General features: G+C 43.4%; 1 protein-coding gene across 1 annotated transcript in view; it reads right to left on the bottom strand.

Moving 5' to 3' along the window:
- Positions 1-17,967, bottom strand: part of DIAPH2 (diaphanous related formin 2) — a 174,623-nt gene extending 156,656 nt beyond the window's left edge. Inside the window, exons 1-2 of the mRNA XM_053989875.1 lie at positions 17,776-17,967; positions 1,652-1,684 (exon numbers count right to left, since the gene is read on the bottom strand). Coding sequence (XP_053845850.1) covers positions 1,652-1,684; positions 17,776-17,892 — 150 coding nt within the window. The 5' untranslated portion in view covers positions 17,893-17,967. The remainder of the gene's footprint in view (positions 1-1,651; positions 1,685-17,775) is intronic.
- Positions 17,968-18,384: the final 417 nt, after the last annotated feature.

The following is an 18,384-nucleotide window of genomic DNA, read 5'->3' as shown; positions in this document are numbered from 1 at the left end:
GCTCCCGGGTTAGGGCTGACACCAGTCCCCACTCCTGGGCTGGAAGCATGCTCAGTTACTGGGTTAATATTGGAAACAACCAGCACCCTCCTTATAAGGCCATTTTTGTTGTATGTGTAACACAGAACTCTCTTCTGAATAAAGTCTGAATTTTTAAATTTAATATCTGTATTTATATATCTGTTCAATTTGAGAACATCATGCATATAGCAATTTTCCTCAAAGGACTGTTTGCATCCACAAATACTCCTGTATTTGTTTCAGGCACTCAACAGCCTTATGAAGATGTGCTTTCATCTAACAGCAGCTTATGTAGGGTTACCAGGATCACTCAGAGCAGTCACTGCCATCTCCCCCAAAACATGTAAACCAAAATTTATACTGGCTACAACAAAACCACCTCTCTGAGGTGTGAAATGTCTGATGGAGACAGACTTTGCTTGCAGAAATTTTGATTCATTTTGGATTAGTGAGTCCAGAGTGGAGACACTAGAGCAAGAGCTGTGGAGTATGGAGAAGAAAGATTATTTTCTGTTGTTTTGTTTCTTTTTATTCATTTTTGTTGTTCATTGTTTTTGTTGTAATTTTTGAGATCCTATGAGATTACCTTAAATCTCTGAAGGAAAGTGTCCCTAGATAAGCTGCATTCCCTTTGAATTTCTTTTGAACTTTTTTTTATTTTGAGGGACAGGTGGAATGGGGGTTTTCTTGTTCCTTAGATATTTTTATATTTGTGGACAGAAGCACAATACCTACAAGGATACTGATAATGTCTTTTACAAAACAAGAGCATTACTTTAATCCGTTTTTTACCTTATTAGAAGACTTTAAATTGCAGCTTTGGAAACTAAAATTAACCTGGTGAAAAGGCCAAGGGTACAACAATGCCTGAAAGGCAGCATCCGAATTTAGCCAAATGCAGTTTTATATTGACCATTCAACAGCCACAAAAAGTCATTTAAGATCCAATTTCACTACACTGTCATCTGTTTCAAGTATAACTTATTAACAACAAATTTGTTCAATGAGTTTGCACTGGTGAGATCACTGGAAAGACACAAAGGCATCTTCTATATGATTACCAGGCACCATTTCCTCATTTCAGATGTGCAGACAATCATTAACTAAAGAACCAGTCTGGCTTTATTTTATATATGTAATACAAGGCTGTAATTTTAATGGAATCAATTTTGATACAAGTTTCTGAAAAAATACTTTGGAACCAGTTTCAAAGTATTCAGCTTTATCAAGTTAGAATACACACGTGGTCCTTGGCATTCAGTAGACATTTATTACCCAAAATGGTTCCACTTGAATCATGTGGCAACCAGCTTTGAAGAGCCACTGCAGTTCATTTACTGGTAAAGAGAAGGTCAAGAGAAATAACACTTCAGCTGTTGAGTAACAATTTCAACATAGCCACAGTATTACTAAAGTATTTCAAATGCTTCAGAAAAATCTCTCCAAACAGAAATCTAATTAATCTTCTTCAACTGAAACAACAAATTAAGATCTTTAGGAATAGTCATTCAACTTTCTGAGATCTAATGCTTAATATCCTTGTAAGAATGTTATTTTGTCCACAACATTGAGTAAAATAGCATGCAGCGTGGAGTTACCATTGCAAATTAAGATGCTACAAAGACCTTACCACATCATCTGCCAAAGTTTTTATTTGAATATTCTATTAAAAAAAAAAAACAAAAAACAACACACACAAATCAAAGAAAAAAAAGACAGCGTTACCTACTGCTTCAGAATAAAGGAGTCTATTTCATGTAATTGAACATTAAAAAGCATTTGAAATTTCACTAAGTGTTCTAAGAATCTGCAGGCAAATGGACATGGAATGTCCATTTTTTCTGTGAAAAAGCAAGCTGGATCCCATTGCACCCTCTCCTCTGGCTATGGAATTGATGCACCTGAAGCCTGCAGAGCTGTGCACCCCCAGCACTGCACGAAGGAGCAGGCAGGGCTCTCCAAAGGGTTTCCAGAACAAACACCCACTCCTGGACTGGAGTGCATCAGCAGAGCCACGGGGCTCTGAGCTCAGAGCTGAGCACTGCCCGGGCACCTTCCTGTGCCCAACTTCTGCAGCCTCCTGCCAAGTGCTCCTGGCCACTGAGTCAGGCAGCCAGCACAGGAACTGGCTGAAGTCACTGAACTGATGATGCACAAACCACCCTCCCTCCCTCCCTCCCTTTGCCCCGTCACTTCTTCCCAAGCAGGAAAATCCTGCTGCCAACAATCACCAACGTTACATTTTTATTCATGGCCAAAAAAAAGCCACCCATGTTGCACCAATATCAACAGTCATTATCGAGGAAGCATTTGGTTCATGAACTTTGCCCAACTGACACAAAGCAGTCGTGAATAGGGGTTCAGGTAGAACTCATAGGGGGGCAGAATCTGAGAAGCATTCAGAAGTCCGTGGGACAGTGGAGAGGACTGACCCCAGCTCACAGGTCAGTCCCCACACAGCCCCTTGCTCGTTCCCTCCCAGCAGGATCATGTAGCCAATCAGAAGTACAAAAGCAAGAAAATCTTGATGGTTGAGATATAAAAACAATGTAATAAGTGATGGGAATAAAGAAAATAAAGAAACAAAAAAGCCATCACTTGGCATCAGCTTCTGAGCTCCTGATGATTTGGGGGAAACTGCCCCTCCCCACCCTGCAGCCCTGCCTTTACTGCCCAGCATGACGTGATGCGTTTTGGAATGTCTTTGGTCACTGTGGATGAGCTGTCCCGGCTCTGTCCCCACCTCCAGACCACCCACCCTTCTCCAGGAGGGAGCTCACAAGAAGCAGAAATCCTGGAGACTGGGAAGGGCTGTTCAGCAAAAGCTGAAGCACCGGGGTTCTTTCTGTCAGTGCTGTTTTGGTCACAAATCTAGGACACAGCACCGGATGGGCTGTTCTGAGCCAGCTCCACCTGAGCCTAATCCAGCACAGACATCTGCAAAAAAAACCTTTCATCTTCCAAACTGCCACATCTCAAGGCCCTTCCTTACACCTCTCCTGTATTCTCCTCACCTGGACTTAGTACGGAATTTATCATTCTGAAAGCAAAACCAAGATGTCCACTTACCACTCTGGTAAATAAACCTTTTAATTGAGATTACAGAGAAAAATGAAGTAAAGCCTAACCCTGTTTTTAATAAAGAGACAGCCAGGCAAACAAGAAGTTCTGAAACTCCATATGTATTTTAGGAGTTACTTGTATGAGAACTTTTTTTCCCCTTCTCATTTAAGTACTGTCAATCTCTGCCAGAAGCTGGAACAGGATCATCTACCCCATCTCTACACTTATATTGCATTTGTCACTCAAACTCCTCTGGGCAAAGTACAGAATACTAAAACAAGATAGCACACTGCATTTTTTCAGACCTGCAAGCACTCTTCCCAGATATCCTTCTGGTGCACAAGCTCCACTGCTGCCAGCAGCCACTCCAGATAAGCAGCACATTTAACAGGTAGGAGAGACACTGCAAGTAGCTGGAGGCAAAGTCAAGGCAGTTCTGTACCCACAGATCCTCACACAATTTTGATAATCTCTTGTACTAACAAAGAAATTGCACTTCCAGGCTGATTTCTGAACATAACCCAAAAGTAGTTTACCTCCCTAGAAGGAAATTTAAGATATTGTAGATTCTGTAGTCCTCTAGCATTATTCTTTCTGCCATCTATGAGACAGCCAGAGCAACACAAGACAGAAAAATCTATACCTTCCTAGCTTGTTAAAGACACTGAGGCCCTGTTTGCAGGAGCAGCCCAAGGGAAAAGGCTTCACAAAAATCTGAGGAAACATTTGCAGATAAGGGATAGCAAATTAACATTTATACCTATTAATACATATACAATTTAAGACAGCTCTAGATCATCTCTCTCTCCTAGCTATAATATCAACACAAACCACAGAATTTCTTCAGCAGCTATACCAAAGAACTGTTTCCTACTGACTGACTTAGTTCTGTACTTAGAAGATTTAAAAAAGCTTCTCCCTTTCAAACACAGCCTTTCCAGTCCATCAACACTTAATATCATTTTCTATTCACTCTTCCCAGTCTTAGTTTACTCTGTGTATCTGGCTACTTTCATAAGTACAGACAGATATGACAGTAAAGCACACAAAAATAATAGCATGTACTAATGCACCTGCACCAGACAATTCCTTTATCTCCAAAGGTCTCAGCCAAGTTAATATTCAGAGTAATTGAAATCTTGCACATGAAAACAGTAGAAAGATATTTGTGGATCACTACATTTCCTGATGCAGGAATCACTGCTTCCTCATGCAAAAAATGCAGGCTACAGCAGCAACAATGTCACATTCACAGAATTCAATTACTTGAGGTGATTGCATCAACTTTTAATACAAAACTCACAGCAAGTCTACTTTTTTATACCTTTTTCTAACTTGTGTTTTAATAAAAACTTCCAAACCACTTAAGCTGCCCTTGAGTTGTACACTGAGGTGTATTTACATGGATTGATTATATTTAAGTGTTACTTTGCCATGTTGTTAATTGTTATGCTCAGGAATCTCACTCTCACCACAAAAATCAAATCAGCAGGAACTCCCAGATCACCACATGCAGAGTGAACAATGATCAGCTGGGAAACTTCTAAACTTAACTGCAATTTTCACTGCACTGCCCAGGCAAGCCGTGGTGTGCTGGAACACCCATTTCTGCAGCCAGGCTGCAAGCTCAGGGAGCAGCTCTCACTGCTCCCACAAAGCTCATTTTCTAGGGGCAATAACCAGAAACTTGGCCTTCTCTCAACTTTCATGTTTTATAGGCTTTATTTTGTTTTGGGTTTTTGTGTGTTTTTGTTTGGTTTTTTTGTTTGTTTATTTTTTTAACTGAGTTTATACTGCTGTTTTCTAAAACTTACCTCGACTTCAGCACCTGCAAAAGTCACAATAAAACTCCACTCAAGGACAAGAGCTTTTTAATTTGCATACAAGCAGGAAAGGAATAACTTCCCATATGAGCACCTGAACCCAGGGAGTTTAAAGGGACAAACCCCAAACTGGTTAATATTTGAAGTACAAAAAGTTGTCTGCACCTTGAATTGAGGTCTTAGTCACAAAATAGAACTCACTCCTACAACCTCTGTTCTTCAGTTCAGAGAATGAATAATGTTCCCATTAGACAATTTAACCATCTGTTAACATATTCAGTTTTGCAATTAAATCTCAAAAGGCACCTAGGAAATGGTGAAAAGATATCCAAACTATAAAAGCTGATGTGCAGAAACCAGGACTACACACCCATTTAGGCCTTTCAACATCTTTACCCATGATGAAGTATACCTGACATTTTGTGAATTATATTTTTACTAATTTTATTACTAATGTTTGCTTTAGCATAATATTTTTCACACTTCGAGAAGCATTCACCATGCTTTCAGAAAAACCTTGAAATGACTGTTGTAATCCATCTGCTTTCTCAAAAACACTTGAATTGAGCAATACCAATGGTTTTGTTGCTATTGTTGTACATTTACATTTGGGCTATATGACACCATATGGAAAAAATCTTGTTTGCCTTGCAGCTGCTTGCTTCACAAACTCCTTGAATGTGCATTATTCAACGTTTTAAATGAAAGCTTAACCTAGAGCCAGAGCATGGAGGGAAGCAGGGGCTGCCAAAATGCAGCTGGAGAACTGCTGGCATCCCTGAGTCAGGGCAGGATGGCACCACCTCCCAGCTCTGCCCAATTTCTCCACTTTTTCCCCCAGGAGAATGACCATCCACAAATGAGCAATGCTCCAGAAATAAATTTGACAATTCCTCATGCTAAATAAAGCCCGAGGGTCACCCAGGCTGGAAAATCATTAACAGCAGAGGGCACCAATCCTTAATCACCTGCTGGGAGATACCTCAGCACTGCTCCCAAACAGAAGGGAACACATGCCAGAGGCATGGGGATCATATCACACTCCCCTCACAAATGCCAGGGGCCGAGGTATTGTAAAAAAGCAAATTAATTCAGAAATTGGAAAAATAAAATCACTGTAAGCAAACAGTCAATTTCATCAGCTTTGTCACTGAAGATACAAAAGGAGTTGAGGAAGACATCTGAACTAACTTTTATATATATATACACATATATAATTTGAAGCTCAAATTGCCATCACTGTTTCGAAAAGTTTGTTTCAGACAATGGTTTCTTGGTGCTCATTGATAAGTAAGCTTTAAAAAACAGAAGGAAATGATAAGTTTTTTTTTTTTTCCAAAAGCTGCAGGTCCATGTCAGTCTAAGCCAACAAAATTGCAGGGTGTGAGACACAGGGCAAGGGTGGCAGCAGGACACTCAGATCAGGTCAGACAGCTGCAGAAACATCTATTTGCCAGTGCAGAGGCAAATTAAGGAAGTTCTGGCATTTTCCAGAGCCACAGCTGAAACCCAAACACTTCCCATCAAGTCTCCAGAGCAGCCAGTCCAGCAGCCAGGAGCAGCAGGGTTGATAACTGGGCTGCACAGCTCAGAGCTCCCCACACAGCCCTTGCTGCAGCCAGGACCTGGGTCCTGCTCTGCTCCCTGGGGATCCTGCAAGACAGGATTGCTTTGAGCATCTTGGAAAAGCGCCTTGTGGAGGTGCAGCATGCTTTTCATTAGAGACAGCATGATTTCCATTACAGCAAAACAGTCTCTCCTCAGAATGCTCTACAGCTTTTACACTCCTCACTTCAAACTATGACCAGTTTGCTGCTAAAACTTTTGCAAATTCGACTTTGGAAAGAGCCAAGTTGCTCTCCTGCAAAGTGTGCCTAGCAGAACCACGCTCAGCACTGGATCTCTGCTGCTTTTCAAAAATGTAGCTGACTTGAGCTTTGAGCTTTTAGGGAACTTTTGCTTTTTTGATATAATATCATTGTGAAGTGCTTTTGAAATATTCTGGAACAGTAAAACTGGAAAAACTATGTCAAAACAATTCCTGAAGTAAGTGCAGACTTTATCTCAATTTTATGCTGAGATACAAGCAGTGGGATTGAGCTCTCTGCTTCCATCCCAGGGGCAGCACAAAGCAGGTTTTCTGATAGCAATACTTGATGGGCACTGAATTGCTGCTCACCTCTGGCCCCTGCTCCTGGCCCTCCTGGGTGCAGGTGCTGAGCTTTTCATCCAGACACGCTGGGGAGCTGCTGGGACTGAGTGGGAGCTGTTCCACAGCTCTGAGGTGGGTCAGTGAAGAGGAGTGCAACAGGCCTCCTTTTATGCCTCACCTCCTCAAGAGACACCTTTTCACCGTGACAAGACTCACCTTTGCTCTGACTGAACTGCAATCTTAGTTTTTACCCTCACACACCTTGAACCTGAAGTTAATCTTTTGTTGTAATCTAAGTATTTTCTCTCAAGAGGAGCAACTTGACTTGACAGAGTTGGTTTGAAATTATCTTAAAAATTGAAGCAGAAACTGCTTTGAGAAGTTTCTTCACTCTAATACTTGCATACATTTTTTTTTAATTTCAGTTTACTTGCTTCCTCTATGACAGTGTATGCAAGGACAGCCCAACAGCCCTGCACAGGGAGAGGCTCAGCTTCTGTAAACTTCTCTTGCTGTTCCATGCAGAGATAGCTTTGGTAAGATTTTTCACTGCATGCTGGTGGTTGTGTAGAACATCTCTTGCTCTTGTGGGTACAGTAAACACTGAAATAAGTGTCAGACTCCATTTGGATTTTCCTACGAAACCATTTGAGAAGTTCAACTAGCAGAATGCATCTGTTGGGAGAGGACTGATACACTTAAAAATAAAGCAGAACACCCACAACAAGCTGCAGGAGCTTCATTGGATACTGGGCAGTTCCTTGAGAATGGAATAGATTGCCTTTGATAGACTTTGAGAAAGTGAGAACATGTGTATCTGCTTTGTTTGGGTTGTTTTGTAAGTAGTAAGAAAATCCAACCAACCAAAACAAGCCCACAAACAAACTGGCAGCAGAAGGGGTGCAGTGAGCCAAAGGAGCTGGAATTCCTTGTGAAGAACATTCATTTTGTCTGTACTCAGCAGACTTGGAACATGGTCAAGGGATCATGTCAACAGCTTCTTAGAATAATGTTGTCTGTCTTCCAGGACAGACCTACTAGTACAGAGCAAGTACGTAATCAGAGCAGCATTTGATCCCTGCATGACAATAAGTACATGGTAAAGCCACGTTTTTTCTGCCTTAATAATAAATTATATGATACTAAAACTTGGAAAAATGAGTAGTGCTGCTGTCACAGCAGGGAACTCTGGCTTTTCCTCACAGAACTGAAATTCAAGGTTAAATAATTTCCATTTGTACCTCATAATGTACCTCAACAGGCAAAGAATATTGGGTTGAACAATGTACAGCTGCTGTGTCACACTCGAGGTCTTCCTGTTCCCTTCCCTATTCTTTCCTGTTTATAACAGCATCCTTAGAAGATTATTTGTCCTTTGGGGAAGTAGGAAATGAAGCACCATGTGAACAGAGAGGAATGACATTGTATTTAATAATGAGGAATCCCATGCTATCATTTGACTTCAGTACAGGTGAGGGTCCCTATTAAGAAGAAACTGGAATTTAGGACAATTACAGAAACTTGTCATAGATTATGGACAATCTTATTTTCTGCTAAAGGAGATAAGCAAAAACAAACAAACAAAAAAAGTTTATCTTAATATTGAAGTGATCAATGTGCTTTGGCTACCCCAGAACACTCCCTAAACATGAATTTTATACAGGTTTCTCACAAAACAATCCTTTTGAAATATAAAATGTTAACTGATGGGATTACTGCTTATCTTAGAAGGCATTCAGCAATTCGTCTGAATCACAGAACACTATAAACTAACCTTAATGGATTTAGGAAGCCTGTCCTCTCCACCCAAGCTTTGTCTGAAGTTCAAAGACAAATGCATATTAAAAATGCAAATTGCCTCTCTGGTTTAGAGGCAGAAACTTTACCAAAGCCTTGTGCTGCACTCTTCACCTTTCTAGTTTGGGAACATCTCCACCAAGCTACAATAAACTGGAGGACGAAAACAAAATTCACTGCTGTGAATTTGTTACTGTAAAATTTCCTTCAGTGTGTACAAAATGAGAGAGCAAAGCTACTGTGTAGCTCCCCGAGAGGGGCAGGGATGAAGGATGGCAGTGAGCTGAGTTCCTGTGGCAGCTGTGGAACTTGGCCATCCAAGGTGGGGTTACTCCTTGAGTTCCAGCCTTTGTGCTCAAACCTTTTGTTCCTCATTTACCCACTAAATGTGACTGGCACAAAAATTCAAACATACACGGCACCAGTGCATATTCTCAGCCTGATGTGCTGGTGTCTTCTTTCTTCTTTATGGAAATTCTTCCCTGTTCTAATACAACTGGGACAGACAACCACTTCAACTCTTAATAACTGTCAACTTCTCATCTACTCATGTACTCACACAATTACAAATGCAAACATCCAGCACAGCTCCATTATGAAACCAAAGTACTTCAGAAGTTACTCAAATTTAATAGACAAAAATAATTCACAGCAAGAGAAAGAACATGAAGAACCAAAATGCAGACAAGAAAGCAGAAAAATTTATACTGCATAAGAATTGACAGCTTATATTCTGTTATTAGGGGCTAGAATCTAATGAATCTCATGTTGGCTTTGTATTTGTTCCTAACAAAGCTACACTCATTAAAAACACTAAACCACAGGCATCCTTAAAGGTCATTATAACAACCATCATCAGCTCTTACCATCTTAAGGAGTAATGAACTGCAGAACTAACATTTTTCCTGACCAAGTACATATTTTGTCTTGTTCCACCATCCCTGAGAGGGGATTGAATTTATACAGAGCCACCTGTGAACACATAACCAACCACCTGTGACAAAAAGGTGTCCACGGGGACATTGAAGGCCTCAGGTTATTTTTTCTCATCTTCATGCCTGCACACGTAGTATGGTGCAGTTTGTTTATGTGCCTCCAGCCAGGACAAAGTTATTAATGTTTGACCAGCTAATTCCTGAACAAAGAACCAGGCCTGTGTCCCTCAAACCAACCTGCACCCACCAATCCTGCAATTCTCTTCACCTTTGGAACCTAAAATTATAGCTGCTGCTCTCCTGGCTGAAGAGCAACTGTGCTGCAGCACCAGGGGCTGGGAGTCTACAGCACCATTCCCCAGATATTTTAAACTTTTCATTTAGAAACTTGTTCTAAACTGTGAGGTAGCAACGCTCAAAGTTTCACAATCCTCAAGCAGGTTCTTCTGTATTTATTCTGACTCAAAGGGACAAACTAAATATGTTAATGGGGTCTTGTTATAAAAAGAAAAGTTCATATTTCTACAATAAGTAGGGCAGCAGTAAGTGTGTTAATATGTATATTTACACACACAAAAATCACTAAGGAATACCAGGCAGTACTTTTTCCAATGACATTGTTTTTAATCAGTCACTTTTACACTAATATTTTCTGCCTCTGAAACTGTTACAAATTGAAAATATTTCTAGAAACACTATGCAAAGAACACTTGCAGGCAGCAGACACATCAGACATTTACCATATTCATAATTTTCTCCAATACCCTCTTGTCTCCAAGGATTTTCTTTGAGGATCACTCAAAGGAAGGGAACACAAGCACCACCTCGACATTGCCCTTCCCTCACTCTCCTGAGATTTCCTGTTTACATGGGAGGAGCCTGTATCCATGACAAACTCTTCAGAACATTTCTGCCTTGCACAACACAGAAGGTGTGGTGACATTACACTATGCACTACACCTTCAGGCCAAATATTACCACACCCAGGTGAACCAAAAACCTTCAGGAGCTGTAGCAGACCACAAAATTCCCATGTGTGGCTTGTTCCAGAATCAAACTTCCAAGGTATTTCTCCATTTCTATAAATCAGAAGAGTCCATGATTTCAATCATGATGTACATCACAATATCATTTCACTGCCACTGCAGATCCTTCTCAGATCTGTGCTGTCATCACACCATGCCCAGCTAAACAGTGATCAGGAGAGGAGGGCTGAAAAGCAGACACAATTCCATGGAACTGGTGGATGAACTTTAGACAAATTCATACAATGGGGAGGAGTTACAATGTGCCACAACTCCAGTCTCAATGGTTCCAGCAAATAATCAAAGAAGAGCAAAGAGTACAGGAGTGGTTCTGACAGGTTCCTTTCATCACCTTGTTTGTCCCACTGCCACACAAAACTTTTGTCAGCAGAGCACCAAGGGGAGCAGGGAGAGTGCTGGAGCCCACACTGCTCCCCAAAAAAGCCAGTTCTTTACCTGGCACCCCTTTCTCCCATACAAATTATTGTTACCAGGTATAACATATTTGTCAACAGCAATTCCCATTAAAAGCTCCAGCATTTACCTAAACATCAGCACCGAGCCTGCCCTACCCTCCCATGTCAGCAGCAGTGCAACAAGAAGTTACACAAGACATTAATTTCACTCTTCAGTAATGGTTGCACCCTTGATAACTTCTGTCCTGTTTTAGGGCAAATCTGGGAGAAAAAATGTGTGCTTCTTCTTCCCCCCTCTTTGCTCTCAGGACCAGTCTTGAAGGTGCAAAACTTATTTTTGGCTTAAACAGACGAATGGGGATACGAGCATCATAAAGTCACCCCAGAACAACTTCACTTGCTGGAATAGACTGACTTTCAGCTAATAATACCCAAACTTTTAGAACACAAGCATTTTGGTGGATTTCTTCCTCAAGCATACACCTGAAACAAGAACATATTTGCCTTGCAGGCTGTGTTAGTGCTACTTTTGTCACAAACAACCCACCTATCTACCTGGTAAAAAGCTACAGGTGCAAGTGGGAATCCTTGGGGTGCTCACTCCTCCAACGCTGCAGCAAAAACCACTTCATTCACAGATTTGAATATTAGTTTGACACAAAGCCAACATGCAAGTTTAAGACAAGTTACCTTTGTCTACCTGGAACTTTATCAATTGCTACACTAAAGAAGGTTTTTCAGTTATTAATCTCTCAAAATGATCTGTTCTACCACCATAGCTGATTTTAAGAAAAAACCCTTATTTCCTCCTAAACCAAGTTGCTGCATTATTTTTTTGAAACATAATGAATGTAAGGAATAATGATACAAAAGCTGTAAGCAACTGCTAAAGCCATTCATTTGAGTAATTTCCTAACTTCTTGTGCTTCAAGGTTGAACAAGCAAACTGATGAAGAACAAACTGAAATTGACAGTTGCTCCAGCAGCAGCTGACATTGCTTGTTGTACTCTGAATTTGGACAAGGATGAAAAGAATCAGAGGGATGTTATTAGCCATTACTGCTTTATTGTTTACCTCTAGAGAACTGCAAGTGACACAGAAAACACGAAGTCATCTTGCAGCCCACTGCAAGGGGAGAGGCAGATCTTTTCCTTCTGCTGGGTCACCAGCAATCCCAGTGTCACTGGCAAGCTTTCCAGCTAGCTGTGACACCAGAACCCAAGTTCATCCTTGAACACATCCATGCTGCCTAAAGTCTCAGAAAGCACCACTTCCATCTGCTGTGCACACTGCCAGCTCTCACAGCTGCCTTTCACTCGGCCTGGGTGGAATCTGCTCTGTTTGCAAAGCTTCCTGTAGTGCACAGAAGTGCTCTACAGTTTTGTCTTACAAGGAGTAGTTCAGGAAGTTTAATTACCACAGATGGGCTTATCTCTGTCTCTATCACCTCACACAGTGTTAACAGCAATTCCCATTAAAAGCTCCAGCATTTACCTAAACATCAGCACCGAGCCTGCCCTACCCTCCCATGTCAGCAGCAGTGCAACAAGAAGTTACACAAGACATTAATTTCACTCTTCAGTAATGGTTGCACCCTTGATAACTTCTGTCCTGCTTTAGGGCAAATCTGGGAGAAAAACTGTGTGCTTCTTCTTCCCCCCTCTCGGCTCTCAGGACCAGAGTTAAAGGTGCAAAACTTATTTCTGGCTTAACCAGATGAATGGGGATACGAGCATCATAAAGGCACCCCAGAACAACTTCACTTGCTGGAATATCCTGACTTTGATCTAGTAATACCAAGACTCTTTTAGAACACAAGCATTTTGGTGCACTTCCTCCTCAAGCATACACCTGAAACAAGAACTCTCTGCAGGCATGCACAGATTTCACTCAGAGACACTATGATTTCAAACATAAGACATTTGATTTGATTGCCAAAAATCTCTGCTCAACCTGACTCATAGTTCACGTATGCAGTACACAGATATCTAAAGGAGCTATCCAAGAAGAACACTCCTTTTTTTTTTTCTTTTTTTGGTGGGTCCTGCAGCACACAGTCTGTCTGACAGGGATTGACAGGTACAATTTAAATCACTCCACTCCTGCACTGACATGGGTGGTGCAACACAGCTGGGCAACCTCTCCCAAGCACACTCAGATAATTTCTGTTTTAAAGTGACTTCATAAAATCTTTAACCCAGTGTTTGATGCCAGGTTATGGCACATTAGTCAGAATGTTGAGTCCCTAGGTTTTCTCAAAGCTCAGGGGGTTTAAAAGACTTCAGGATAAAGCACAAACAATTTCTGCTTTTAAAACAAAATATGAGATGCTCCTTGGGTGAATCACCAAATCCACTTGCTCTCCAATTAAAGGAGCTCTCTCTTCCCCTAATAATTTGTTTAGCAAGTTACACAACATCTTTCTCCTAATCTGATTTCAAAGGCCACATCACCCTCAGAAGGCAGCCCCTTTCAGAAATGTGGTTTGTAGGAAGTGGAGAATCCTGCACTGAACAGCTCCCACACAGACCTGGAGGGAAGCTGGGGGTAAAGCAGCGTGTGTTAGCATGGCTCTCACCACCATGTGATTTTGCTAATCCTAAAGTGACACGAGATATTAACTGGAATTAAAAACACCACCAAAAACCACTGGGCAGGTTAATTCCTAGTTAGGCAGTGCTCGAACACTCCCCGAGCACCCCAAATCCTGTTACAGCACCCCTCTTCAAGCGCTGACTCACACAACCACAGATGTTTGAGAGGATCTCGTTCTTTTCTCAGGGCAGCCCAAACTCCTGCCCAAAACGCAGGGTCACCCGCCAAATTCACATCAGCATGCTAAAGACTCTATCCAGGTTCAGAACTTGAAAACCCCCAAGAACCGTGATTTCAGTGTCTCTGACCAAAAAATCCTTTAAATCATCTTCCCCTTTTAATCTCCTCTCCAGCTCCTTTTTACAACCTCTCTCCCTTTCTTCTGCCATGAACTTCTGTCAAAAGTCTGACTTCAATTTCTCAACCAAAAAGATGCTCAACTTGCCAGGTCCTTGGTAAGCTACACCAGCTCTGTCACACCAGAGCTGGCACTCATTTCCTAGGTCCCTGACAGAATCATCTATTTCCCATGTGACTGAAGTGTGGAGGAGAGCAAAGAACATCTGAGTTAAGCATTAACCAACAGAGGAATCCCAGCAATCTCCCTGACAACCTTAATTTAGTCTGTTTGCCCTAGCAGAACAGGCATGCTTTAAAACAAGCAAATTAGCATGTTGCCAAACCCATGGAACTGCTCTCTGCCACCTCCTGCCAGCCTATTCTCAGGGCTGACGTGAGATCAGATGATTGCTTGCCAAAATAATCTAGATTTTTTTCTGCCCATTTCACTGTATACAAAAATGACGACAAAAATACCGGGCACTTATTCCAACCTCTAATCCTTAAGGCAGAAAAAAGAGGGAAAAAAAAACCTAAAACACCAACCCAGAGCTCCTCAGCAGCAGTTGAGTCCAGGTGCTCTTAACACTGATATCAAACTTTAGTAAAATAATCCAGTTTATACACTACTACTATAAAAACTGGAACTAAATTCTCACATTCAACAAATTGTATGAAACCTGAACACCTTTCCCAACTACCTAAAGCAGAAAATAAATGAATTAGTAGTTCTGATACAGCCCACCTTTAATTACTTGTGTGTGTATAGAGTCAATTGCCTTTCAGAAAAATACTTTAAAGCACTGTTTTCCTTCCCAGCACAGATTGTCTCTCAGCAGCCCAGTCCTACTTCCTGTCCATCAGGAAAAAGTGCCACTGATCAGGCTGCAGCCCTTAGAACCCCCCCAGACAAACCACTACACTTCTGCAGGCCGAGCAGCACTGCACACCTTTTAGTTGCAGATGAAGAGAACAGGGAAATCAAAAACTTCCACCTTTCTATTCCAGTTTCCCTTCCCTCAGGATAATGACTTCAGTTCCTAGCCCTCTGTCACCTAGGGCCATTTCTATCATATAGAAATCATTCCTCTGGACTTCTTCCCAAGGATTTGTCTAATTTCAGCTCCTGTGCCAGGAACCAAAAATACTTTCTCCTCTGTGTGTAGCTGCACACCCTCTGCCAGCAAGCCCTCGCTCAGCACTCCCCTGATGTGTGAAATAAGTTCTGGGAGGAGGCACACTCCTGTCAGCACACTGAGCTCCCTGAATTACACCCAACACATGACAGGGAGTGCAGGTTGATTCATCTCTGTAACTCCAGTGAAACTCGGTGAATTGGAAGTTACAAAGATGAACCAAGAAAATCTCCACACCCAGCTGTGAGGAACTTTGTATATGAGCTCAGTGACAACTCAGCACAGCACAGTGTGGCTTCTCTGCCCCAAGTCCCAAACACACCTTTGTTTTGCACAAAGAAGAGAGCAGCGATGAGGTGCACAGGAGTGCTCTCCCAGTGCCTGAAGACATTGCCAGCCCCAGCAGCAATTCCTCATTCAAATTAAAGCCAGCAGAATTTCATAGGATTGCTCTCCTGTATAATGGATGAAGCTTTTCCCTGATTACAGGTTTGTTCTTCCCTTACAAACCCATGGTAATAATTGGTAAATCTGGATGTCCAGTCACCTCAACTCAATTGAAAGCACACCTGAATCCCAGCCTTTTTTCTCCCTCAGAGTAAATCTCTGTTCATGTCAGGTTTATACACTATTTGTGCACATCATGTCCAGAGTGAAAAAAACCTGCTTTCCTATTCAACCCACTCACTCAATTATATCATCAAAGGCCAGTCACTTACCCAGGGCAAATCTTTCAGAAGGCCCTGATTTGAGCAACATATCCCTGCTCTGATCCAGGGTGCTGCTGGACTGCAATCATCCACCCCCTCAAGAAACAAAAGCATACTGCTGTGAATGAAATCAAATATTAACATAATGTTCTTTTTTTCCACTCAATGGAACAATGAAAGTTTATTCTAGTGATCCTAGAATAACTGAATAGACCATGCAGTGGAAATAGTCATTCTGCTCAATCCAATTTTGAGCTCATTTCACTTTGATTTTTCAAATTATGTGTTTCTATCAGAACAGAGTTCTCTTCCGCTAGAGCAAAATTCAAATTTATGTTCACAGTTTCCAATAGAAGCACTTCCCTGAGTGATTTTTTAATCAGTTCCCTGCAGGAATCTCCAGGCAGCCTTCTTCAGTACTTTAGCAGGAAATAGTAGAGGTACTATAAACACACCCAAAGGTATTGTTTATACAAAGTTTATCCTATGCAAGGAAACATGAGTTTGTTTCCAATAACACCATGAAACAAAACAAGACACCACAGCTGCTTATCTTTTGCCAAGATACACTTTATCACTTTTAATACAAGCACAGCTCAAGTCATTCATGCTTCTGTCATCCTCTGAAACAAGGATAACTTTCAGTACCCTTTCTACACCTCAATGTTATATATTTACCAACTTCCCTAAATGCTAACTTCATGTTCAGAAAAAAACAACAACAAAAAAAAAAAAAAAAAAAAAAACCAAAAACAAACAAAACAAGACAACAAACAAACAACAAGAACCCAAACTGCAGTTGTCAGGCTGATTATCTAAAAGCTCTATACTCACTGAAAGGAACACATGGTGGGAAAACTCCAATACTGACTTAGTTTTACCAGCATCGGAGAAAGCCCTTGCAACAGGTTAAATAAAGTTTGCAACTTTAGTACTCTCCCCAAGGAGAAGAGTCAGGGAGTTTTAAGTGTCTGCTACACTGTTGCTCTTGGAAATACAACCAAGAACTGAGCTAAATAGGGTCGATTTAACACATGCAACTAACAAATGTAAACAATCAAAGGTAAAACACTGTCACATTAGCTGGTTTTGCTACTGCAGCATTTGCGAACTGCGATACAACCCAGTGATGCTGCCTTGAACTCCGCCTGTGCTTCGACTTATCAGGCCTGTCAGTAAAAAAATCAAAGCGCATAGCCATAATGAACGAACTGCAGTCCTAAAGAGGATTTACGTTAAAAAAAGAAAAAAAAAACCAAAAAACATAAGGCACCGCCCAATTATTTTCCCATTAAGTGAGAGGTTCCATTGGCAAGCACGTGGCTTGCATCATGATCACCAGCGTTCTGGATTGTTCAGCCGGAGCCGGCCGCACCCCGGCTCTGCCGGCGGAGCGGGGCAGAGGTTGCGGAGCAGCGCTGCCGCTGTCCCTGTCGCTGTCCCTGTCGCTGTCCCTGCCGCTGTCCCTGTCCCTGTCCCCTGCGAGCGTGGGAACTCCGCCGCCCGCGCTCAGCGCCCACCCGGGCGCGGCACGGCCGGGAACCCCCAGGGCCCCGAGCACGGCACCGGGCCCGGCCCTCCTGGGCGCTGCCTCTGCAGGAGCCCCCGAAACCCGCACGGAACCCCGGCGGAGCCTTTCATCCCCGGAAAGGCTCCCGCGCCCCTCGCCCCGCGTTCCCCGCTGGAAGCGGCGCACCCGCGCTCCCTCCTCCCGCTGCCGCTGCTGTTGGAGCCCGCGCCGTTCCCCTCCCAGCGCTCTCACCAGCTTGGGCTTGTTCCGGCTCTCCTCTTCCGCGGCGCGCCCGCCGCGCTTCGCGTTCATCCTGCCGGAGCTCAGCGGCTCCTCGCCGCCCGCGCCCGGAGCCGCGTGTCCGTCCATGGCTCCGCGGGGCTGCCGCCGGGCCGAGCCGAACCGAGCCGGGCCGAACCGAGCCGGGCCGAGCGCTCACGGCCGCACCGGCCCCATGGGCCCCCCGCGCCCGCGCCCGCTCCGCCCGGGGCGGCTCCGCTGCCCCGCCGCGCACGCGCGCGGCCCGCCCGAGCCACCGCGCCTGAGCGGGCGGCGCGCGCCTGCGCCCTGCGCCGGCAAATGGCGGAGCGCTGAGGGGCGCTCGGAACGCCCCCGGCTCGGCCCCGAACCGGCGAGGGCCCGGCCGGCTCCCGGCCCGGGGTTACGGCACGGGCCGCCGGCAGGGGCCGTGGAGAGCGCGTCCTGCCATGGGCGGGGGCACCTGCCGCGAGCCCAGGTCTCCGCAGTCCCCGTCTCACCTGGCCCGGGCACGCCCAGGGATGGGGCGGCCTCCGCTGCTCTGGGCAGCCTGTGCTGAGGCCGCCCCATCCTCACAGGGCAGGATTTCTTCCTAACACCGAA

The sequence above is a fragment of the Vidua macroura genome, chromosome 14 (genome assembly GCF_024509145.1).
Source record: "Vidua macroura isolate BioBank_ID:100142 chromosome 14, ASM2450914v1, whole genome shotgun sequence".
Taxonomy (NCBI): Eukaryota; Metazoa; Chordata; class Aves; order Passeriformes; family Viduidae; genus Vidua; species Vidua macroura.
The sequence above is the reverse complement of the archived record's forward strand: the minus strand, read 5'-3'. Positions and strand labels throughout refer to the sequence as shown.